At 43.1% G+C, this 24,467-nt stretch overlaps 1 protein-coding gene across 30 annotated transcripts in view; it reads left to right on the top strand.

Moving 5' to 3' along the window:
* EPB41L3 (erythrocyte membrane protein band 4.1 like 3) overlaps positions 1 to 24,467 on the top strand; it is a 198,112-nt gene that overhangs the window by 102,320 nt on the left and 71,325 nt on the right. For 27 of the 30 annotated variants that reach the window (XM_073331503.2, XM_073331501.2, XM_073331530.2 and 24 more), the window contains 2 exons: positions 6,050 to 6,258; positions 14,845 to 15,042. In XM_073331503.2, coding sequence (XP_073187604.2) covers positions 6,061 to 6,258; positions 14,845 to 15,042 — 396 coding nt within the window. In that variant the 5' untranslated portion in view covers positions 6,050 to 6,060. Of the gene's footprint in view, positions 1 to 6,027; positions 6,259 to 14,844; positions 15,043 to 24,467 lie in introns of all 30 variants that reach the window. The other 3 variants (XM_073331502.2, XM_073331504.2, XM_073331510.2) reach the window with 2 other exon arrangements.

The following is a 24,467-nucleotide window of genomic DNA, read 5'->3' as shown; positions in this document are numbered from 1 at the left end:
AGGGGCTGTTAAAGTATTTTATGCGAACAAAGGGACATGGGTACTTATACTCTCACCCTGCCCCCAACTCCCTTGTGGTCAAGGCGGTTAACCGCAAGGAGAGGCAAGGACAACTGGGGCCACCCCCAAAAATAAAATCTTGAAGAGCCTGGATCTCTTTGGATGTAAGATTTATTCGTCTTCCAGCCTTCAGCTGAGAGCAGGCAACCACCAAGCCCTCCTTGGCCGATATGACTATGTGGCAAGCCATGGCCAAGTTCGAAGGGTCGCTCCCCGAGGCTTCCAAGAAGGAGTTCTGAGAGATCCTTGATGAGGTCATGACCGCGGCCAGGGCGGCCCTCCAGGCGGCGTCAGATGCCGCTAATGCTGCTGGTGCACCATGGCTTCTGCTATCTCCATGCGGCGAGCCTCCTAGTTGCTTCTCTCTGGGTGGTCCTCTGAGGCCCAGCAGTCAATGCAGGACTTGCCCTTCGATGGCTGAGCCCTATTTGCGGAGCAAACGGACAGCAAGTTGCATGGTTTCTGGGACTCCCGCACCACCCTGAAAACCCTGGGTCTCTATGTCCCAGCTCCAGTGCATAAGCGGTTCAAACCGCAGCAGCCTCAGGGCCGGGGGAGCCAGCCTCAGCAGGACCAGCCCCCCAAATGAGCCAAGGGCTACAAGCGCCATCTGAGCCACCTGGCTCCACCCCCTGTCCAGTTGGGCTCGACCCATACCAAGCAAAGGGCCAAATGGTCGTTTGAGACTGCGCCCGAGTGTGACCTACCAGACTATTCCCCGGATCCATCTGTCCCAGAGTTCTCCAACCGCCTTTCCCTTTTCCTCCTTGCTTGGACCACTATAACCTCGGACCGTTGGGTCCTCAGCACAGTGGGGCAGGGTTATATCCTCCAGTTCCTTTATACCCCACCCCCCATTCCCACCCGCCTTCCCTGTACCTCTTCAGGGACCCCTCTCACGCGACTCTCCTCGCACAGGAATTAAGAGGGTTGCTACAGCTGGGTGCGGTCAAAGAAGTTCCTTTCGAGTACAGGAACAAGGGGTTCTATTCCTGGTACTTTTTAATCCCAAAGGCCAAGGGCAATCTATGGCCCATCCTGGACCTGCGAGATCTCAACAAGTACCTAAAGAAGGTAAAGTTCTGCATGGTTTCCCTGGCTTCTATTATCTTCTCCCTGGATCCGGGAGACCGGTATGCTGCCCTCGACTTGAAGGACGCACACTTCCACATCGTGATTTTTCAAGGACTCAGATGCTTCCTCCGGTTTACGGTGCGGCCCCACCACTACCAGTTTGTGGTCCTCACATTCGGCCTGGCGACAGCACCGAGAATGTTTACCAAGTGCATTATGGTGGTAGCAGCTTATCTCAGGCGCCAGGTTATCCAGATCTACCCGTATCACTCGCTTTGATGAACAGAGTATTTTGAAGTTTTGTGGCCTGCATGTATAGGGTGAAAAAAGATCTATGTTTTATAACTGGAAGGCAGGGTCTGAGACTCTTAATGACCGTGTGAATAAGGAAGGTATAATAGGATTTTTTCAGTCAGGAGAAGGAGTGTGGTAGGGTGGACATTACCTCACAGTAGAATGATAAACAGGGGACAGAGTAGTTTCTGAACTAGTACTCTTGGGGGAATTCTGCGCCACTGTGCAGGTGCAGAATTTATGTCCCCCACAGATTTCTTTGCTTCCCTTCAGAAAAATAACTTTCTCACTGGGAAGCAAGGGGAAGCCACAAGAGCAGTCATGCAACCCTCCCCAGCAGTACGTTTTGGGTGCCCAGGGCAGCCGGCAAAGAGGTAAATCCCTGTGGTGCAGGGGGCAGGACTACGGAAGACCCGGCTCCCTACCCTGCGCTGGGCTCAGCTGCTAGTCCTGGCTGGGCTGGGAAGGACAGGACTTCCTCTTCCCCTGCACGGCATCTGGGGCTGGGTCAGACCCACCCCTATATTTCTCCCACAGCTGCGGGAAGCTCTGCAAACTTCCCCTTCCTCGCTTCCTGCACCCATTGCTCCTCAGCTGCAGGGGGAGGGATCCCTGTACAGGGAGCTGCTCCCCCATCCGCCCAAACTCCGTGCATCCAGAACCCCTCCTGCCCTCCTGCCAATCCTCACTTCCCCACACTCAGAACCCCCCTCAATGAGCCCCACTCCCCCTGCACTGGACCACCCCAACAAGCCACCCACACCCAGATCCCCACCCCACTGAGCCCCACTCAGCCGCACCTGGATCCCCACCCCACTGAGCCACATTCCCCCAGTATCTGGACCCCCACAACGATCCCCTGACACCCAGACCCTCCTGCTGAGCCCCAACAAACTTCATTTGGACCCCCTGCAGTGTCCCATTATCACTCCACCCAGAACCCCCCCCCCGTGCATCCAGACCCCCCTTCACACAGATCCCCCACTGAGCCACCCTCACCCAGATTGTCCCACACAGAATCCTCTCAACCCACACCTGGATCCCCCCCACACTAAGCCCCTTTGTACTTGAATACTGCCTTGCTGATCCTGCCTGCCCATTCCTGGTGCACCTGGCATGGAGGGGGGTGTTTCTGGGGCAGGCCCAGTCCTTGCGCTGTGTCAGGGTTGGGTGCAGCCTCACCACTGAGTCCATGTCTGGGGTGAGGGGAGCTGCGCAGTGATCTCCCACCTCTATGCAGAGAGTGGCCTGTGCTCCCCAATGCCGTGCTGGAGCCTCCACATTTATTTGGCAAATAAAATTTGCAGAATTTTTAATTTTTTGGCACAGAATTTATTTGTTGGTGCAGAATGCCCTCAGGAGTATGAACAGTATATGGAGAATGCGGTGATAGGCTGTTTTGTCTTAATCATAACAAGTAATTGGAGAGGGGGAGGGTAGAGTCTCTGGTCTGCACATGGAAGGTAAGAGATAAGTTGTTGGTGTCTTTACCTAACACTGATTAGATAAACTGGAGGATAGTTATAGGCCATATGTGATGTGGGGAATGGTTTGCAAGATTGAAGCCCATATTGAATATGTGTGCATATGCAGGCTAACGTGGAGAGGTATATGAGGATTTCTTGTCTATAGGTTAAGGCTGAAGAGGCATACAGACAGAATTATGCTTATTTTTAGCGTATGCATTTCATTTGTGTATATTTAGTTAAAATATTTTTACCTGTGAGTGTACATTAATATATATATTACCTTCCCTTTATTGTTCATCTTGATACTTTCAAATGCTTAGACTTTTGGTTTTTAAATGTAATATTGCTTGGTATATACAGTATTTTTTAACTTCAGTGTGAAGTAGTCCTTTTTAATTAAAGTGAACAGTCTTTGCTACATTCTTTAAAACAGTAAACTGTATATAATTCAATAAGCATATTGACTTCAACTGGAGTAGCCTTTGCCTATTCAATGGCAATAGCATTTTTATTAAGGGTGAGAATTTAATTTTTGGAATCTTTGGGTTCAGAATTTTTAGGCAAAATTGTATTAGATACCCAACTATGAATCTATGTATTGAATCATGTCACACAATTTGTATCAAATGGTGACTTGTTTATTTAAAAATTGACTTGACTTTACTTCTGATTAACCATTTCATCAAGTGTGCTTTTAAACAATTCATGTTTAGGAGGAGGAACATGACCCCAGGCTTGTACTAAATACGGGAAAATTTCAGATCACTTCAAATGCAGTGTCTCTTTGTCTTAAATATATTAATTACTGCCTCAGATTTGTTTCCCCAGTACTACGACTTAATGAGTTCAGATCACAGAGTCATGTTTTTGGCACCAAAACCTATTGATTAGCTAGAAGGGAGTAGTAAAGTGAAGATAAGAAGTTATTTCAGCCAATTGCATTATGTTTGACAATCCACAAGTGTGGTTTATGTGTACATTCCTCTTGCTATGTACAAACAAAAGTGAAATAATTTAAATTATATCTTTGCTGCTTTTTAACATTCCTATTCTATTTCTTCTAAAAAAAAATAAAAAAGAAAGTTTCCGTGTTTGTCGTGAAGGTCACAGAAGTCACGGAATCCATGACTTTCTGTGACCTCCGTGACTTCTGCAGTAGCCCGTGCAGATAGCCCAGGAGCCACCTGAGGAGTTTGGGCAGCCCCCCAGCAGCAGGAGTTTGGGTGTGGGGAGGCTGGGGGTTGGGGTGTGGGACGGTGCTTACCGAGGGGGAGGCTCCCCAGAAGGGCAACAGGAACTCCCCTCCCTCAGCTCCTTGCTCCATGTGCTGTCTCCACCTGCAGGCACCACCCCCACAGCTCCCATTGGCCACGGTTCCCAGCCGGTGGGAACTGCAGAACCAGGGCTTGGGACAAAAGCCATTCAAAAATTGCGCACACAGAGCTACGCATGTACAAACAGAGCCCCTTTGAAAATTTGGTCTTCAGTGTATAGAAGATGTCGACCAACAGACAAATACTTATCAAATTATATTTTCAAATACCTTACAAAACATTTTCATTTAAACAATGGAACCTTAGTAAATGATCTGGAAAAAAAAATAAAGCTGTTAAAATGGAAAAAACAAACAGAGATAACCAAACTTATTGTACTAGCAATCATCATTAGTTTAATCTAGGTATTGATAGTGGACTCGTATACCAAATTAATATGCAGCTTTATGTTCTGTGGAATTACTTGTAATTGGAAAGTAACTATGGTTACCAGGTTAAAGAAAATTATGACTTGATGATGAACAGAAATAGATTGCAAGAGCCTGATTTTTTTTAAAAAATAGCTTAAAATCAAGATATAGATCTATAAGACAGTAATGGCTAAGAAGGTGCAAATATTGAGGATAATGTTAGATTTATTCATTGTGCCACTTGTGCTAATGTAGAATCTGTTCTTTCAAATCCTTGTTAGATGTAGAATGGTTGTGACGGTGTTTAACTGGGTTTGGCTCCTCTATGATATGAGGCTCTTTTAATGGGAAATATTTTCTTGCTAATATTTCATATTGATTTATTATTGAATCAAAATAAGCTCGAACACAAACTTCATACTGAGGCCCCTTGTTGTTTCCATTTAAAAAAAAAAACCGCACAAAGTTTAGAGGTCTTGGGATAAAATAACAAAGTTTTGGGTTTTTTTTAATATTCAGGCATATTGAGGGGAATGATGAAAGTATGATTGAATCATATCCATGTGGGGCTGAATAAAATATAGGGCCAAATTCTGCTTACTCATTCAATTAAAGCCTCATTGAAGGCAGTGGGACTGCGGGGAGCGCGCTTAAAAAGTTCATACTGATTTTAGAGAGATTGTGGGTTTCAGAGAGATTCCTTTGACTTAAAATGTGAAATAGTGCTAGAATCAATAATAGCTCTGGAACCAGAATGAATTTTTATGTGCATCCACTGAACCTGTATAAGTATAACCCTCTACCCTCTAGTTCAGGTCACTGAGCAGAATTTGGCTCATAGAAACACCTTCATTAACAGCTAACCATGTCTCACAGCTACAAAGGGGTTAATTGTCATGCAATATCTCTCTATATCAGTTAAATATTAACACTAAAGATACTGGGTAAAATTTTCAAAAGTGCCAAAGTTCCATTTTCAAAAGTGACTTGGGAACTAAGGCCCAGTATCCCATTGACTTTAAGTGATACTAAGGAGCTCTTAAATGCTTAGGAAAATCAATGGGACATAGTCTCCTGTGTCATTTACATGCTTTAGAAAATTGTACTAATTGGCTTTCACACACTCTATCCATTTATTATATCTGATTATTATTGTGTTAATGTACTTTTGCTACAATATGTTCGTTAAGTGGCAACAGAGAGTGAAACTTAATGGACGCGTAAACCTCCTTAAAATTCATAAATGTAATTAGTCTAGTCCTCTGCATCAAGAGATGCTTTTCCAAGAAACCAGACAGAGTGGGCCACAAATGAATATGATCCACTGTACACTACATTTTCAGGGCCAGGAACAATGAGACAAAAACTTAGCGATTGTCTTTCTCCATTTTCAAATATAATTGAAAAAGAGAAAATAGCAACAGCTGCAAGAATAACACTGAGTAGGTCTGGCCATCTTGTTTTACAGCATAATCAACCATGACTACAGAATCGGGATCAGACTCTGAATCCAAGGATCAAGACCAAGACCAGCAAGAAGCCCCTGCTCAGCAAGGGGCAGCTGGGGCACAACCTCAAGACCAGCAGCAGCAGCGGCAGCTCAGTGAGGAACATCAGAACGCGATAGACCAGTTCTCTGCCGTGGCAGCGCACAGCACACCTGTGAAAAAAGAGCAGGCAAGTGAACTATTTCTAGGTTTGGTGAACATGGTTGATCAATTGCCATCTTATTAACTAACGGCTAGGAGGAACCTGTGGTTTTGTCAAAACAATTTTTTTCCCCTGAATTAAAGAGTTTCATTCGTCATTTTATTCGCAACTTTTGCGATATTGATTGACTGGTCCTGCGGGCTTAAAAATATTTTAGTTCACAGTCAAGCAATTATCTTTTGGAATTAATGTCAGATCTCCTACCTGATGCACTTAATGTCAGAGTCCAATGTTATCCTTAAAGGGAGGAGAAAACCCTTCAGTCTTTCACGGCATCAGAGCACACTAATATTTTTTTTTAGAAACTGAAAGAATTTATAGGGTTTATTTTCATACTGACATCTGCTGAAAACTGATGCTTGTCTGATGTGTGACCCATGTAAAAACTCTAAGGTCTTTTAAACCACTATAGTTTTAAAACAACTGCACTGTAATTACTTTTAAGTGGTGCTGTTTTAGCTATGAGAAGTTATTAAATGGTTATTCTTTTTTGTTCATCTATACATTTATTGTAGTTGTAAAAAATTTATCACGTCAAAACTTTATCTCACCCTTTTTAGTCAGTAGGTCAGGAGTGCCAACAATTAGCTTTAGCAGATAAGAGACCCTCCATTAGCTTCTGGTGTCTGGCAAACACAGCTCTAAGTGTCCTAGGGTTAATGACCCTTGTCTAATCTCATTCATCTTTGAAGTATAGAATAGAAATCAGTTTAAACCTTTTAATACTCCTGTATTAAACCTTTTAACAAGTTCAGGGCATTGCCTTTGAAGTGAGGACATGTTATTTTTTAACTGGACAAACTATTTATAAGTTTTGAGAACATATATTTAAAGCATTCCTAGTGACCTATGACTGCTCCTGTGCAGGTTGTGGATTTGAAGATATCTCATTTGGTTTTTAAATGTGTTCCCACAGTGTTACATCCAAATTTACTTTGAGAGCAGAATTGTAGGCACAAGTAATTTCTGGTGCAAATGATAGCATTTTGATGTCTGCCTGGTTGGCCTGGTGTATTTGCATAGTTGAACACCCAAATTCTGTCATTTGTGCTAGCAAATGATTGTGGTGCAAAATTTGATTATGTGGTTATAAATCTGTTGCTTTATGTCAGAGTTACTACACACATTCACTATTCGCTTTTCATTTTCTCCTTCAAACTTATGCACCAGTTTTTGCCATCTTGGTCTCAACTTCCCCTATGAGACTGGAGGGATCACATGTTTTCACAAATTACTTAATTCTCTAGTTTCACAGTAGCAGCTGTGTTAGTCTGTATCTGCAAAAAGAAAAGGAGTACTTGTGGTACCTTAGAGACTAATAAATAAATAAACAAACAAATTTGTTAGTCTCTAAGGTGCCACAAGTACTCCTTTTAATTCTCTGGGTAGCTCAAGGCTCTTAAAGAGCTGGATTTCTCAGTAGATTGGTAAAGGAGTATGGAACCTTTTGCTTCTAGGTCATCAGTTTGACTTCAGAAGTCATGACTGTGAGATGGCTGTATAACCTATTTGAAATAATGCTTGTAGAGTGTTTCCTAGTGAACAAGTCACAGAAAATACCATTAAAATTGTCATGAATCAGCACTATTGTTAGCTGTTTCAGCAAAGAAGGCAAAAACTGATTGGGCAATGGGCTTTATTTTCTTCTCATCGCCTACCCACAGTTCCTCTGTCTCAGAAGTGAGAGAGACAGTCAGAGAGGAAGTTTGTACTGTCATTATTATCAGTTCTGTGAAAGAATCCCTGGGACAGGATATATTTCATTGCCCAATTACAATGGCTTTCCTTACTGTCATTCCAACCACAAGAAAAGTTTTGCTTTGTTTCTTTTTTTTTTTAAAGGAAGGAAAGTACTGTGTATTTTGTACATTGATGCCAAGCCTCTTGCTGAAATCTACTCCAAAAATGAACATTCTTTCTATCCAATACAATAATTTAATCCTCCCATCTTTTTGCCTTACCCCAATGTGATGTAGTGAGAAGAAAGTCCTCATGCAGGGCTCTAAACGCTAATCATCTACCTAAATCTAAGACATGCAGATTTTCGGCAAATTTACTAGTATTTCATGCCTGATGCAGAGGCTGGACAGCATCAAAGACCACTGTTGCTAGATTCTGTAACTCTGAAGTGTCTGTCAAAAGGGATTCCAGTTTCAGAGGGGTTGAAAGCGTGTTGCATCAGAGCAACATCTATTCATGGATGGAAAAGTCACAGGCCTAGTGTGTCAAGTAATATACGCCTCGGCCTTGACAAAGGCTGAGGCGTGTGTGTGTACACACACACACACACACACACACACACACCCCCTCTACCTTTCTTGGTTTTTTTAGAGAACTGAAACGTGAACTGGCACTCCTCTCTAGATGCAGTTTTCTGCATGAAAGATTTCCATTATGTAGTGTTTCTAAACATACACAGGTGCAATCAGTTGCAGTAAAATTTGTGTTCCTTATTTACTGGGGTTGATGCTGAATTATGAGTTAGTTGTAAAAAAGTAGGGGTGGAACAGAAGAAATTATTCTGGTTTTACTTGGCCGGTTATCAAGGGCTTTTCTCAGTCATAACAAGAAATAACTAATCTCTGCTGAAATTCATTAAAAAATGTTAAGCTTTTTTTATATCACAGTCATAACAGTGATAATATGGAGGTGTCAGCATACTCATATAACTGTGCTAAAGGAGCTGCAGTAATATACAAGAGTTACACACCTTTCAGGTACCCTGATTTGATTTACATAAGACAAATTGTTAGGCCCTTTATAGTTAATGAACTGTGAAGTGGAAAGCCAAGCAAGCTGTTCTTTGTATTTGCTTAAAGCTGAGATGGTCATACTGTTTTTAAACTTGTATTAAACCCCAAATCCCAGTGTTCTACCATTCTGGTTTTTGACACTTACCCTCCATTATTTTTGAGGGAAGATAATTCTCTAATCCTCTAGACTACTGTGTAAATCTCAACCTGTGTGTCTTGAATGTTTTTTGCCATTTTTGCCCAACTCAAGCTAAAAAGATAACCTCCTCAAACTGCACATCCCAAATAGCCTAGTGGAGTCCCCTGACTTGTACCAAGTCCTGACTCACTTCCTGTCCTCACAATGTTCTTACCACTAGATGCGGTCCTTTGAATTATCCATTTCTTGTCCAGTTTGTGAATACTGGCCCAAATCTATCACTTTAGGGGCTCCACCAACCCAGCTATGACAATTGTCCCACTCTGATGACCTCTATAGTTAATCCAGTTTTCCATCACACACCTCCATAAATCCAGGCATCTTGAAACTTACCAATAAATGGACCAGTTTGGGGAATTTTCCATCAGAATGATTTTTCAATGGACAATGTAGTTTCCACAAAAATCAACATTTTCTGTGGGAATATCTTGATTTTGCTAATATATTTTTGATTTTTTTTTCATCAGGAAAAATGAAATGAAATTTCATTTTGGTTGGTTCAACCCAAATTGGAATACTTCATTTCTCAAACTGCCTTGACATTTTTAATTTAGAATCTGTTCAATAAAACATTAAATTGCATTTCCTTATCAGTGCATTGCTTTATGGGAGTTGTAGTTCAGGCCCTTTCTGTCCCATAATGCAATGTAGATTGCCCTCTGACCAAGCTATGTGTGATGCATAATGGGAGTTGCATGACTGTGGGTGCATCGTGGGAGATGTAGTCCAACCAGGTCCCCAGGGAAAGTGAGGTCTTCCTGTTTCTGAACTGCAGCTCCCATAAAGTAATGTGCCACAATGGGAAAATGCAGTTTTATGCTGAAATGACACAAAACATGTTGGGTAATTTCAACAAACCAAACTAGAACAGATTTTGAGAATGTTGAAAAGCTTTTAGTGTTTACATTTCTGAATCAAAATTTTTTTCAGAATGTTCATTCTACAAACATTTTTGCAACTTCAACTTTTGGTCCCAATTTGGGATTGAAAACAAATGTTGGAATTTCTCACGGTATGAAAATTCCAAATCCCTTGCGGCTCCACCAGTACAGCATTCCTCCCATGCACCAGAGAAGGAGAGAAAGTCAGCCCAATCTTCCAAGGAAGGGAAATATTTTTTCAGTCTCAAGTAGGTTGCTCAGCTCTACCTGGTGCAGGCAGCAGAGACTTCAACCAAAAGAGGTCCCTGTAAAGCAGCACCAACAAAATATTGAGCTAACTCAAGCAGAGTCACACCAGTATCTTGACTGAGGGACAGAAAAAACTTCATAGTTGGCCTCCTCTGTTGCTATAAATGGTTCACAGCCATGTAGCTGGGCCCTTTAATATACCCAATCCAGTATACCAAAAGTCATGTGATGGTGTGATGACTGGCCCTTCACTGTATGCCATTTAGAAGGAGCTTGGGCATGGAGAAGAGGCAGAAGCAGCTCCTACAGGCTCCTTGAGATGGCAGGGCTCAGGGGAAGACAGAGCAGGGTGGCCTGGCGAAAGAAGAGGAAGCCTCTGTTCTTTGAATAAAATCTGTTTAGCTTTGAGTTAAGCAAGTATGAAAGATATACTTGAAAAAGTGTCCAAAGTATTTTTGCTGTCTCATTTTAAAAGGGATTTATTTAAAAACTTGTAGCTTGATGTGTACATTGTTTTTAATAAGGAAATTAGAACTGATTTTGAAGCATGTGGTGCACACTGTACTTTGTGTGCCGTAATGAAAAAAGCACTTCAGACGTTCCATAAGCACGGCAATTGCATGTTCAAATGACCACGGCAATGTGAATATTCACGTTTTTATTTGAATTGCCTGCTTATGAGGGCCCCTTCAGCTGAATGATACTGTAACTCAAATCTTCCAAACCAACTGCAGTTCATGATCTCTCTCCCACACTTTCTTCATCTCCTGGTTCTCACAAAAATGTGACTCTCCCTCTGACTCCTCGTTTATTACTCTGTGTGCTGTCATATATCAGTATCCCAGGGCTGTGGGTCTTCTCTTTGATGCTTCGCTTTTCCCTGACCGCTCTCCCAGTCTTCCACTATTATTTTTAATCTTCTGTGTTGATGACCCTCTCACTGCAGAGAATAGCACTGAACTCCTGTTGACTTCACAGCAACTGGAAAAAAATTTTACTACTTCTTCACACATGTTTTGGAATTTCCAAACTTTGTTCCCTTCTGAACTAATCTATTTAGTAAATCCACCAAGTTCTTGGAGGGTGAAAGACTTCTTGAACAGACCCCATTTGTACCAGACTAATATCCAGAGGATTTCTGGAATTTGACACTGTTCTCTCTCAGCTTCTAAAGCCAACAAGCTGAAATGAAACCAATGAAAATGAAATGGGGATATATCAAACTAAATACCAGATACCCGCCCACCCCTGAAAGATTCAGAAGTAAAACAGTTGAGTACAAAACCCCTTGTTTATTCACTGACTCTGAATCCCAAAACTGGCAGTAAATTGCTTGAACAACGCCCAAATTATATGATCAGAAGACAGCCCTGCTGCTGTTCAGCTGTTCTGTCTGTATCACTGATGCTGTAACTGCAAAAATTATGTTCCAACAACAGCCCAGAAGCAACTTCTGCTCTATTAGATGTTGATGGCATGGCAGGCCGTGGCATTGAAATTCTCCAAAAATACAGGATAAATTGGCCATGAGAAGAATGTGGCTGGGAGAGAATGCACCTATGCATACAAAATTAAAAATAACCTAGTGAATGCAGTTGCTTCTCAGTGGTTGCTTTTGCCCTAGGTAACGGCACCAACAGAATGTCAAGTTTCTTTAAGAGGAGGAGGCTTAATTCACTTTGAAATCATCTCAATGCATGGACATGTCATCACGGTTTTGGGGCCCTCTCTAATAGTTCCTGGCATGTTTTTGTGCTCTGTGCAAATTATAGAAAATCCTTTGTGTTTCTAACCTTGGACAAATTTCATTTAGTTTCATGTGGGTCTACTTGATTAGTCCAACAAAAAAATACCAGTGCCACCTCTTGTATGCATATGTAGAGAAATTGTCTGTTGTAGGTTGCAGTGAAACAAATCAACAATGCATAAGGAGGCGGTCTGGGAGTTCTTTCTGACTGAAGATGCCTCTTACTCTTAAAACAGCAATCTCTTCTGCTTTTGTTATCATTGATCTTTCCTTTTGAGCAACTTACCTGCCTTCTTAAGGGACGTTCATTCCCTTCCCCTCCAAAGCTTTCCTTCATCTACACACCATGGGCACTGTCAAGGTTCCTTCCCCACTCTGAACTCTAGGGTACAGATGTGGGGACCTGCATGAAAACCTCTTAAGCTTACTTTTACCAGCTTAGGTTAAAACTTCCCCAAGGTACAAATTAATTTTACCCTTTGCCCTTGGATTTCCACTGCCACCACCAAACTTTATCTGGGTTTATTGGGAAATGTAGTTTGGACACGTCTTTCCCCCCAAAATCCTCCCAACCCTTGCACCCCACTTCCTGGGGAAGGTTTGGTAAAAATCCTCACCAATTTGCATAGGTGACCATAGGCCCAAACCCTTGGATCTTAGAACAATGCAAAAGCATTCAGTTTTCTTACAAGGAGACCTTTAATAGAAGTAAAGGAATCACCTCTGTAAAATCAGGATGGTAGATATCTTACAGGGTAATTAGATTCAAAACATAGAGAATCCCTCTAGGCAAAACCTTAAGTTACAAAAAAGATACACAGACAGAAATAGTTATTCTATTCAGCACAATTCTTTTCTCAGCCATTTAAAGAAATCATAATCTAACACATACCTAGCTAGATTACTTACTAAAAGTTCTAAGACTCCATTCCTGTTCTGTCCCCGGCAAAAGCAGCATACAGACAGACACAGACCTTTTGTTTTTCTCCCTCCTCCCAGCTTTTGAAAGTATCTTGTCTCCTCATTGGTCATTTTGGTCAGGTGCCAGCGAGGTTACCTTTAGCTTCTTAACCCTTTACAGGTGAGAGGATTTTTCCTCTGGCCAGGAGGGATTTTAAAGGGGTTTACCCTTCCCTTTATATTTATGACCGGAACTATGAACATTAATTGTTCTATGAGGCCCTAATCCCCTGGCATACTAAATGCTGTCAACCCCCATTAGCTTTAGGGGGAGTTGAGGTTCTTTGCCCTACGTGGCTGAAAGAGAAAGCGCTCAACTAATACGTGGCTGAGCTAAAACAGGAGACCCAGCTGAGAAAGCAGGGATTGTTTTCCCATTGTCATCCCTCACCACCCCCAATCATGTTTTATTGCTGTTAAGAGGATGTGCTGGATTTTGAAAGAGGCTTCTCTATTCCTTTTTATATCTTTCTAGGCTGACTCTCCTTCTTGCATTCTGCTCCAAGATGAGGGCCAGACTGTGACCCTTACTGTGCTCCCACACAGGGGAGCAAGAGGCATAAGGCACTGCCTTACTTCCATGGGGAAACCAGTCTCTGCATATGGGAGAGGTGTGAATCAGCAGATAGGGACGTGGTAACGTAGTAACCAGCCAGTGTATTTAAACGGGCACAGGAGGGGAAATAATGTGAGACAGATATAGGGCTGTTCCCTGTTAGTTCCTGCCTGGAGGAAAGGGGGAACCCAGGACCAGATTATGACTGTCATCGCAATCTGGTTCCTCGCCTGCTCCTGGGACAGCACTGCTATGCTCTGCCCCTTGCCCTGGGGCTGTAGCAAAACCACAACTGAGCACTATATTTGCAGGTTTAGATCACTTGGCATGTATCTGTCTCCCCTTCACACAGAATAAAGAAGGAAAACTAATGTTCGGGAGACCTTTTTCAGGTGATTCCTCAGAGAAAGATCCCTGCATTTAGGTGGAATATTGTGGTGATGCAGTGTGTGTTGTACAGTCTTGTGCACTACCAGTGTGATGCAGGACTGTTTTGGTCTGAAAGCAGATTAAAGCTTTTGGACAGATTTGATCCAGTCTCATGAAGGCTTGTTGCGCTGAAGGAAAACAGACTCAGAGGATTAAATTGTGATGAATTTCAGTGCTACTGGCTGCTGATTATATTGAATTTGTTCAGAGCCAAATGAGATGTATTTATTCATGGTACTGAGATGACTAAAAGATTAATATTTTATACTTTAGCTTAGGTATTATGATGCTTTTGTTGTCAAAACTTTGTCTGGAGGCTAGCTGGGGCACAACTGGTTATAGAGGTAACCATTATTGGAATGGAGCTACAACTGGTGTAATGCTTTTTACTATTAAAGGTGGATATCTGAAGGTTAGAGTGGCTTTGACAATCTCTTCCAGGGGAAAGGACCACAGTCAATATTACATCATAACAGCTTTATCGATGTCTCAAATGCTGACCCAGGGATAAGCCAAAAATAACACTACTGCAGTGGGTTTTTGTCTTTCAAAGTGGCAGTTACAGGAAGTCACACGGTTGTTTTATTGACTAAAGCAGGCTTTCCCAAACAATAAAGATGAAGTTCTTGTTTTTACGCTGCAGCTGGGTAACTGTTAGTAGTGAATAGTCTCTCCATACGATGAAAGCCAGTTGTGCATTTTGATTCTGAATGGCTGCATTGTACAGCCACTATTTTAATCTGAAATTGAAACTTAATCTTCCGATTTGCTCTTCACAGGTCACTGACAGAGAACGGGAGTTTGCTGCTGCTGCTGCAAAACAGCTGGAATACCAGCAGTTTGAAGACGACAAGCTCTCTCAAAAATCATCATCTAGCAAACTCTCCAGATCTCCTCTAAAGATTGTTAAAAAGCCTAAAAACATGCAGTGCAAAGTGATGCTCCTGGATGGCTCTGAATATGGATGTGATGTGGAGGTAAATTGTTATTTCCTCTATTTTGCTTTATCTGTTCTTACCTGTATATCCTAATTAATTCTGTTTTGGAGAAAAATTCTTCTACTAAAAAAAGGAGTAGACTTGTGGGGCAAGATTTTCAGAAATGAGAGCCTAAATCTAGACTCCCAAACCCATATTTTGGCATCTAAATAAATGGTCTGGTTTTTCACAAGTGCCAAATCCCAATGTCTTCTCTAGGTGATTGAGGACTGAACTCAGATTTAATCCACAGAGCTGGTAGATGAGCGCTCTGGGGAAGGAGCATGGGATTCTAGATGCATGTGACTGTCTGTGACACTCAGCCTGGACCACTGACAGTGAAACTCATTAAAGAAAGGGAGCCTCTCATCTCCAAGGGGCCTTTCCCTGGTTCTGTAGTTACCCACATAGCACCTGATTGAGTTAGTGCTCTATAAACAGAGTGTAGCCACCACAGCTCGAATGTCAGGAAGAGGCTGATGGCGCCAAGTATGTACTTGTCCAAGACACTAGCATTACTCACGAAAGCTCATGCTCAAATAAATTGGTTAGTCTCTAAGGTGCCACAAGTACTCCTTTTCTTTTAGCATTACAGTCTACACCTGTCTTGTGCTCAGGGTGACTAGCCTCTCCCGCCATTCATGGTGCCATTGCTGCATTCTATTTTTAGCACACTAGCTTGATCAGAGCTAGTTCGGGTATGTCTCCTTGAGCTGGAATTTACACTGGCTGCTCAATGTGTAGACTTACCCTGACTCCCAGCAGTAGAGAGCCCCTGGCAGCTTTATAGCAACCCAGGTTCCTTGCACACACTCTTCAGGCAGGCTGCCCTTTTATGTGCCATGTCAGTTCTCCCATTGCAACCGGTAGGCCTCCCGCAGGAGCCATTTGCTCCCGCTACCCAGCATGAATCCTTTTGGTAACTGAGGAGGGTGTGGTAGGGGAGAGAAGCCACCAGGTACAGAAGAGGAAGGGGGAAATGATACAGTAAAAGTGTGGGAGAAGGTGAAGCAGGGAAAGGGAAGAGTAGGGATAGAATAAAAATGGAAAGCATAACCTGTAAAGTATGAAAAAAAGAAAAAGTTTGATGGGGCGGGGAGAGAAGGCTGGGGAAAAACGGCACCAAAGAGAAAATGTGGGAGTGGAGAGAAGAAGGTGAGATGTGGCAACCACACCAGGGGGGGACATGAGGGGCCCTAAACAGTGAAGCAGTTGTTACTCCATCACAGATTTGGGGGCTATAATCTAAAAAGGTTGGGAGCCACCACTCTAAAGGTAGAAGGTTGCTGCTGCAGGTGGGGCCAAATTCTGAAGTTCTTACACAGTTTTCACTCAGTCTCAACTATTGATTTCGATGAGGAGCATTGCTTGAGCAAGGACTTCAGAATTTTGTTAAAATTTGGAGCAAAGGTATGTTTTGCAATGCTAAGAGCTTAGCTGTAAACAGCAGGTGTGATTTATTACATATAGCAACTTGAAAAATATGCTGTCAAGTGCATTTTAGTTTTATTGGCGGAGTACTCTACAGTTTCTTTCTAGACTAGCAATAGGTAGCTGGCGTGATACGCTGCTGGTACATTACCACTAATCTCAGATTGTTGCTTTACTTTTTTACTATTTTTGACTTTTTATTTTTGACTCGTTTTTATATCTGACAGCAAACATGTGTGGGTTTCCACACATAGGTACTTGTTTTAATGGGAAGAGTTGAACTTACTGCAGTCTTAATCACTGAGGTGGAAAATCAAAGTCACTATGTGGAGTGCAATCAAGCAAATTTCACTAGACAGATGGAAATATTATGAGTAAGACAAGTTTTGAGGCCATAAGATGCAGTAGAAAGAAATTATTAAGTTACTACTTTATTTGCAAAAATCAGAGTCTAAGAATAATGTTTTCTTCTAGGAATTTCTTCTAGGAATTTGCACTCTGTCTCCAAATATGTACTGAATGTAAGTTGAAGTGTCAAAATGCTAGCATATAGATGTCATTGTCTTTTCTCCTGTCTTATTTCTCTCCTATAAGTCTGTCTGATTAAAAAATATCCAATATAAATTGCACTATGATTTATCAGCTCAGATAACTAAAATATCCTTTTATTCATAATCACTATAGTCCAGAAATTATCCAACTTAAGTGGATAGCACTTTAGCCATTACATATGCAAGGATATGCAACTGCATTCACCAAAGCAGCTGTCAGTACAGGTACTGGAAAGGCAAAATTAAACATATTTGAGAGGACCAAAGTTCTGCTGGTTTGCAGATTTGTACATGTGAATTTGTGCATGTGGCAGACGACAATATTGGCATTGCAGTTCTGTATCAGGCCTTCCTCCCAATATATTAAACTATCAGCATGTTTGTGTGTTAAGCTTGTGCTTTCTCAAGCCAACTGCATGCTACTGTGCAGCACCCTAAAATGCATGGTAGATCCCAGGGAAGTCTAATTTCTCTGCGCAAAAGGTTCCGCTGCTGGCACAACTGATCTGGCAAGAGAAGGATGACATCATGCCAAGAGGAATGATACCTCTTTAACTCTGTACATGGACCTCTCGAGAAGGGTTAGTTGGCCAGGGAGACTGAAGAAAGAAAAAGAAGAGAACTCCATGCCTCAAATAGAAGTAGAGGGAAAAGTTTCTGTGCAGCAGCTCTGGCTAGCAGTAGAGTTATGTGACTGATCCAAAGAGACTATCGCATAATAAGGGATACCTCACCTGTCACATCTCCAAAAAGCCCTGTCAACATTTTAAGGACAGCCCCAAAGACACAACTTATGTTCCTGGGCAGAGTTATGCTAGTTCCATCTTGGTAAGCTGGACAGTAAGAGATCAAGGGGAAAGGCCTAAAAAGTCATGCATGGATGTGATGTGAACTCTGTAAAAAACAGATGCTCTTTCAGAAAAAATATACTCAAAGATTAAATGCTGAAGCTCCTTGGGCTTCTGTCCACTTAATTCCCTCTTACAAGAGGTGTAGTGTTCATTTTTAATTTTTAAGGCAGTGAGTCCACATGAAATGTGGCAAACCATCAGCTGTTGACTGAAGCATCACCACGTAGTAATAACCCTATCAGTGCTATTGGACTGAATGCATCATGTCCCATCCCAAAAGGGGCCAAGAGGAAGCAAAATCTCAGAAAGTTAGAATCCCAGTCCTGAGTTACAATCACAGCTTTGCCAGTCGCTCCTTGTGTGGCTCTCTGCAAGTCACTAACCCTTTAGATCTGCATTCCACACTCTGTAAAACAAGGATAATATTTCCCTGCTTGACTGTGAGGACTGAGAGGATCAATTAGTTGGTTTGTAGAGTGCTTTACAGATGACAAGCACCTTATGGAATGCTAAATATTAATATTTAAAGGAGTTGCTCTCAAGTAGAACACAACCTACAGTATATCAATTATGTGCTCATCAGGATAATAAGCTGACAGTTAAAATTGCACATACTCATGGAGTCAGTCACATCAGAAACAGGTTTTACTAATACATTATCTCCTTGCCATTCTCTGCATAATCAGTCACACCCTCTTTTTCCATCATTACTGCTTAGGAGTCTTCACCTCCTACTAACTTAACTTTCTGTCTCTCTCATGCTTCCAGTACTTTGTATGACACCAGGATACTCTTTTGATTGTGCTCCAATGCATATTTGCAGAGAACTCACCGTGAGTGTAACAGTGCGCAGACCCAAAGTTCCTGTAAGGTGGCTTGTATTCACAGAGAAAAAATTCTAAGACTCGGCTGAAAACTTCCTCTTTTGGTCCTCCAGCCTCCCTGTCTGTTGTGGGTTTTTTTTCCTGGCCAGGGATATGTTTTTCATGGCATGAAGACATTCCAAACCAGAAACAGACAAAGATAGGTCACAAAACCTCCTTTTTGTTCTGCAAAAAACAGTAGGTTCAATGCCACAAACTCCACTGCACTTTTACATTATGAATCTACTGAGGGTAGCAGTTGTCTTATGTCTAAGGATGCCTTTCTTTTGAGGTCACAGAGACTGTGTAACTGTAGATGGGGAGGGGCATGTATTTTGACACACACCCCCAGCCCGAAAGAAACAAAAATATAAACCCTGGCAGAAAACTCGGGGGGGGGGGGGCACGTGACCAATGTGCTCCCTCCCAGGTGTCACCTCTGGATGGTCAAATAAGTTTGTAGTCACTTCCCAGGAACTACTACTAGAAGAGCAGAAGTCTTTATTCATACATTATTCCTATATGTACAATACAGTTGTCACTGAAAACACAAAGTGATAAAAATAAAAAATTAGGAGCTGCTGTATATTTCCGGGATAGGAGTTCCATGCCAAAAAAAAAGTCTTGGAATTTCAATTTTTTCTAGAGTCCCTGTCTCACCAATAAACAGACTTCCTCTCAGATCGTCTGAGGTGTCTGTTCCTGGTGAGAGTTCCATCTTATATTCTGGTGCAGCTATTGTCAACCAGGTTAATATCCTCATCTAATAGTTCAGAAAATACATCTCCTGCCACAAAATAAACTGTGCAGTAAAGAATTAGTCTGTGGAAGACTTAAAAAAAGTGGGGGAAAGGAAATAAATCCCTTCCAAAAAACACAACAGCCACTGACTTGGAATACACTAAAAGGAAGAGAGCAGCTGAAGGAAAATAGGACAAAGGTTGCTTAGAGCATTGCAGCAGAAGTCATAGGAAGCATGCAATCTGATACAACAGTGAACTTGAGCAGCCATATGTAAAGTATGTGGTATGTAGCACATCTAGCAGCACTACAGAGGTGGAATACCAGGCCCAAACATGGTGCAAAAGTGACAAACTCTTGGGAGAAGGAATAATCTCACAAATGCCTGAAGGAGGAAAAGATGATTGACACCTAGAATGGACTCAGGGTAGCTCATGAATTGCTGTGCTTTCTAGGAAGATTAGACAGATGAGTGGAATGAAGCAGAAAAGGAACAGGTTCATGGTTCAAATTGTGAAGGATTAAAGTACTTGCCAGTTATGAAAATCATGAAGTTGTCCTATTTAGAGGCTGAGTTGGAAGGATAAGACAGAAAAGACTCCCATTCAGTATTGTTAGATACACAATTCAAGGACTTGCTCTGTGGAAAAGTGAAACCTGAGCTAATCTAGTTGAATAAGAGAGACAGACAAATTTTAACCTCTAATGGGGAGATTATAGATGAACAAAATTGTAATTATTTTTGTTTGTCAGACAGTGCTGATTAGAAAGATTACTACATCAGCTAGGTAGCCTGTTATACTAAGCATCCTAAGGAGAGAGAATCTATTTTTTAGCATCTCTAATGTAAAATCACAGCCCAAGAGGAAAGGAATCCATCTAGTTCTGTACAGTTTAAGAGCTTGATTTATGAATAAGCAGTACTCAAAGTACAATTATTTTAGACTTTTATATTCCCTGGGTTTTGAATGTGAAAGATTTGTTTTGATAAAATGTATTATTATGGAAATTTCCTCAATAAATTAGCTCAATTTAGAAATTATTTCTGCATTTCTGAGTGTAAAACTGATATCTAGATATATATTTTTCTGCATGCAGCTGCAGTATTCTCGACAAATTTGAATGTTCATGTGCACAAGCTTACAGCAGGTTGTAATGATGCGGGACTCTCCCCTGCGGCGCCTCCTGCTGGCTGTCTGGGAATTAGCTCGTTTTCCAGGTCCGGAGCGCCCTCTGCAGGCCAGTGTCGTCGCCGCCACTGGCCCCCCCATGTCCCTTCCGGACCCCAGTGCCCCTTTGTCTGGGGGTTCTGCTCCAGCACTATCTCCTCAGTCTCTGGGTCTCCCCTCCCTGGGGAACCCTTAACCCCCTAATTCCACCTTGCCTCAGTGCCGACTGCCAGTCATCATTTCGCCTCCGCTCACTGGGGCCAACTGCAGCCTGTAATGGCCATTCATCATGGGGAGGGGAGGGGGGGTAGGACCTGCTGCCTCTGCCTAGCCCCAGGATGCCGCTTTGCAGCCCCAGCACCTGGTTTAGGCCCTGCAGCCTGGGGGGTTGTCAAGCTGGAGCTCCCCAGCCCTTCTTACCTTTCCCCCAGCGCTGCCCTACCTCAGGTCCCTGCTCAGCTCCCTGGGCCGGGGGCCTGAGCAGCCTCCCCACCCAGTTTCCCGGGACCCAGGCTCCCCCCAGCTGTCTGCGCTGTTCTCCCAAGCCCGGCTCCGGCTAGGGGGGTGGCTCGGAGCTGCAGCCCAGCCACGATAAGAGCTGGGCAGGCCCTCCACCTGCCCTGGGTGGGGGGCCCAAGTAGCACCTAGCCTGTGTCCCTGCCCCCCAGCCTCCTCCCCAGTGTCCCTGCCCTCTGCCCAGGACAAGTAGAGGGACCCAGGCTCCCCACAGCTGCCAGCACTTCTCTCCCCAGTCCGGCTCTGACTGGGGAGAGGCGGCTCGGAGCCACAGCCTGGCCACTATAAGAGCCAGGCGGGCAGCTGTGCGGAGCCACAGTGGACCCTCCACCTGCCCTGGGCATGGGGCCCAAGCAGCCCCTGGCCCAGGGCAGGTGGAGGATCTGTGCTGTGGTTCCTCACAGCTACCCGCCCAACTCTTACTGCCGGAGCCTTGCACAGATACAAAATTTGTATCCGCATCCACGCTGCTATCCGCAAAAATGGTCCACAGATATTAAGTGGATACCCGTGGATTTGCAGAGCTCTACAGACAGGGTTTCAGGAAAGGAAAACAAAAGTTTCCATGGTAACTATTTCTGTGGTCTCTATAACATTAAATAAAACAAGTTGGGTTATTGCCATATTATTTTGATATTCCATAGAAAAGTTAGATAACTGATATTTCAAAGAGCACCGTTAGTTTTGTCCCTCACTTTTCCCCAGGACTGAATCTTTCTTTCATCCAGTTCTTTCAGTCAACTTGATGTTCCTGGGTAATAATGGGAATAACATGTCGACTCCATTTATTTATTAAAAATGTTCTATGAGAAAATAATGAAAACCCCACATCTTAACACCAGAGGTTTCCCCGGTTCCCCAGGCAATATCATATGTTCATGCTTAATTTGAAATGAAATAAGAGTTTTTATGTTCAGACATTTGTGTCTGGCCAGTTACATGATTTATTAGATACCTAGCGTTTCTCAAAATAGTATCCTAAAATGAAAGGGGTAGACTGGAATAAACAGATTATTTGTTCCACCAGTGCATGGTGGAATTCCTATTTGGGAGGCATACTTTTAAGCTAGATAAATAGTGCCTCACATATCACAGAGGCATATTATATCTCCTTCCCTTTTGAGAGAAAGTTCTTTAAGTGGGAGTATGTAGATCCTTTCCAGGAAGAACTAGACAAGGTCAAAATGGCATCTAGTCCTAAAGGACAATCACAGGAGAGATTTCAAATGTATACAATATGCAGTCTCACTTTTTTCTTTACCACCATTGCAAGCAATTAAGAGGTATAGAAAATAAAATTTGGTAATTTACTTTAGTGGCACCTGTATTTATTTTTCTGCATTTTCCACACCCAGCTTGTAATACTACTTTTGCATAGAAGATCCCTTAGAGATTATTTTCTTTGCTTGACAAATGGGTGTAGTGCTTCCCTTACCTCCCAAGGAGTTCATGAAGCTACAGATCCATTGGTGATTGAGATGCTCAGATACTACAGTGATGAGAGCCATACAAGTAGACAGATGCATTGGCCCTCTTTAGGGAAGGAGAATATGGTGCCTGCATACAGGAGCTCAGGAGACACTGTCTCTCTGAGGCAGAATGGCTCTGTATCACCTCCAAAGCAGGCTGTGCCTAAGTGGCATGATCTATTCTTTCGCTATAGAATCATAGAATATCAGGGTTGGAAGGGACCTTAGGAGGTCATCTAGTCCAACCCCCTGCTCAGAGCAGGACCAATCCCCAACTAAATCATCCCAGCCAGGGCTTTGTCAAGCCTGACCTTAAAAATATCGAAGGAAGGAGATTCCACCACCTCCCTAGGTAACGCATTCCAGTGCTTCACCACCCTCCTAGTGAAAAAGTTTTTCCTAATATCCAACCTAAACCTCCCCCCCTGCAACTTGAGACCATTACTCCTTGTCCTGTTATCAACTACCACTGAGAACAGTCTAGATCCATCCTCTTTGGAACGCCCTTTCAGGTAGTTGAAAGCAGCTATCAAATCCCCTCTCATTCTTCTCTTCTGCAGACTAAACAATCCCAGTTCCCTCAGCCTCTCCTCATCAGTCATGTGTTCCAGTCCCCTAATTATTTTTGTTGCCCACCGCTGAATGCTTTCCAATTTTTCCACATCCTTCTTGTAGTGTGGGGCCCAAAACTGGACACAGTACTCCAGATGAGGCCTCACCAATGTCGAATAGAGGGGAACTCGATCTGCTGGCACATCCCTCGATCTGCTGGCAGTGCCCCTACATATACTTCCCAAAATGCCATTGGCCTTCTTGGCAACAAGGGCACACTGTTGACTCATATCCAGCTTCTCGTCCACTGTAACCCCTAGGTCCTTGTCTGCCGAACTGCTGCCGAGCCATTCAGTCCCTAGTCTGTAGTGGTGCATGGGATTCTTCCGTTCTAAGTGCAGGACTCTGCACTTGTCCTTGTTGAACCTCATCAGATTTCTTTTGGCCCAATCCTCTAATTTGTCTATATTTGTCTGTATCCTGTCCCTACCCTCCAGCGTATCTACCTCTCCTCCCAGTTTAGTGTCATCTGCAAACTTGCTGAGGGTGCAATCCACACCATCCTCCAGATCATTTATGAAGATACTGAACAAAACCGACCAAAGGACCGACCCTTGGGGCACTCCACTTGATACCCGCTGTCAACTAGACATGGAGCCATTGATCACTACGCATTGAGCCCGACAATCTAGCCAACTTTCTATCCACCTTATAGTCCATTCATCCAGCCCATACTTCTTTAACTTGCTGGCAAGAACACAGTGGGAGACCATGTCTAAAGCTTTGCTAAAGTCAAGGAACAACACATCCACCACTTTCCCCTCATCCACAGAGCCAGTTATCTCGTCCTAGAAGGCAATTAGATTAGTCAGACATGACTTGCCCTTGGTGAATCCATGCTGACTGTTCCTGATCCCTTTCCTCTCCTCTAAGTGCTTCAGAATTGATTCCTTGAGGACCTGCTCCATGATTTTTCCAGGGACTGAGGTGAGGCTGATTGGCCTGTAGTTCCCAGAGTCCTCCTCATTCCCTTTTTTTAAAGATGGGCACTACATTAACCTTTTTCCAGTTGTCCGGGACTTCCCCCGATTGCCATGAGTTTTCAAAGATAATGGCCAATGGCTCTGCAATCACATCTGCCAACTCCTTTCGCACTCTCGGATGCAGCGCATCCGGCCCCATGGACTTGTGCTCGTCCAGCTTTTCTAAATAGTCCTGAACCACTTCTTTCTCCACAGAGGGCTGGTCACCTCCTCCCCATGCTGTGCTGCCCAGTGCAGTA

This window comes from Lepidochelys kempii, chromosome 2 (assembly GCF_965140285.1).
Source record: "Lepidochelys kempii isolate rLepKem1 chromosome 2, rLepKem1.hap1, whole genome shotgun sequence".
Classification (NCBI taxonomy): domain Eukaryota; kingdom Metazoa; phylum Chordata; order Testudines; family Cheloniidae; genus Lepidochelys; species Lepidochelys kempii.
This window is presented reverse-complemented; position numbering and strand designations above follow the sequence as displayed.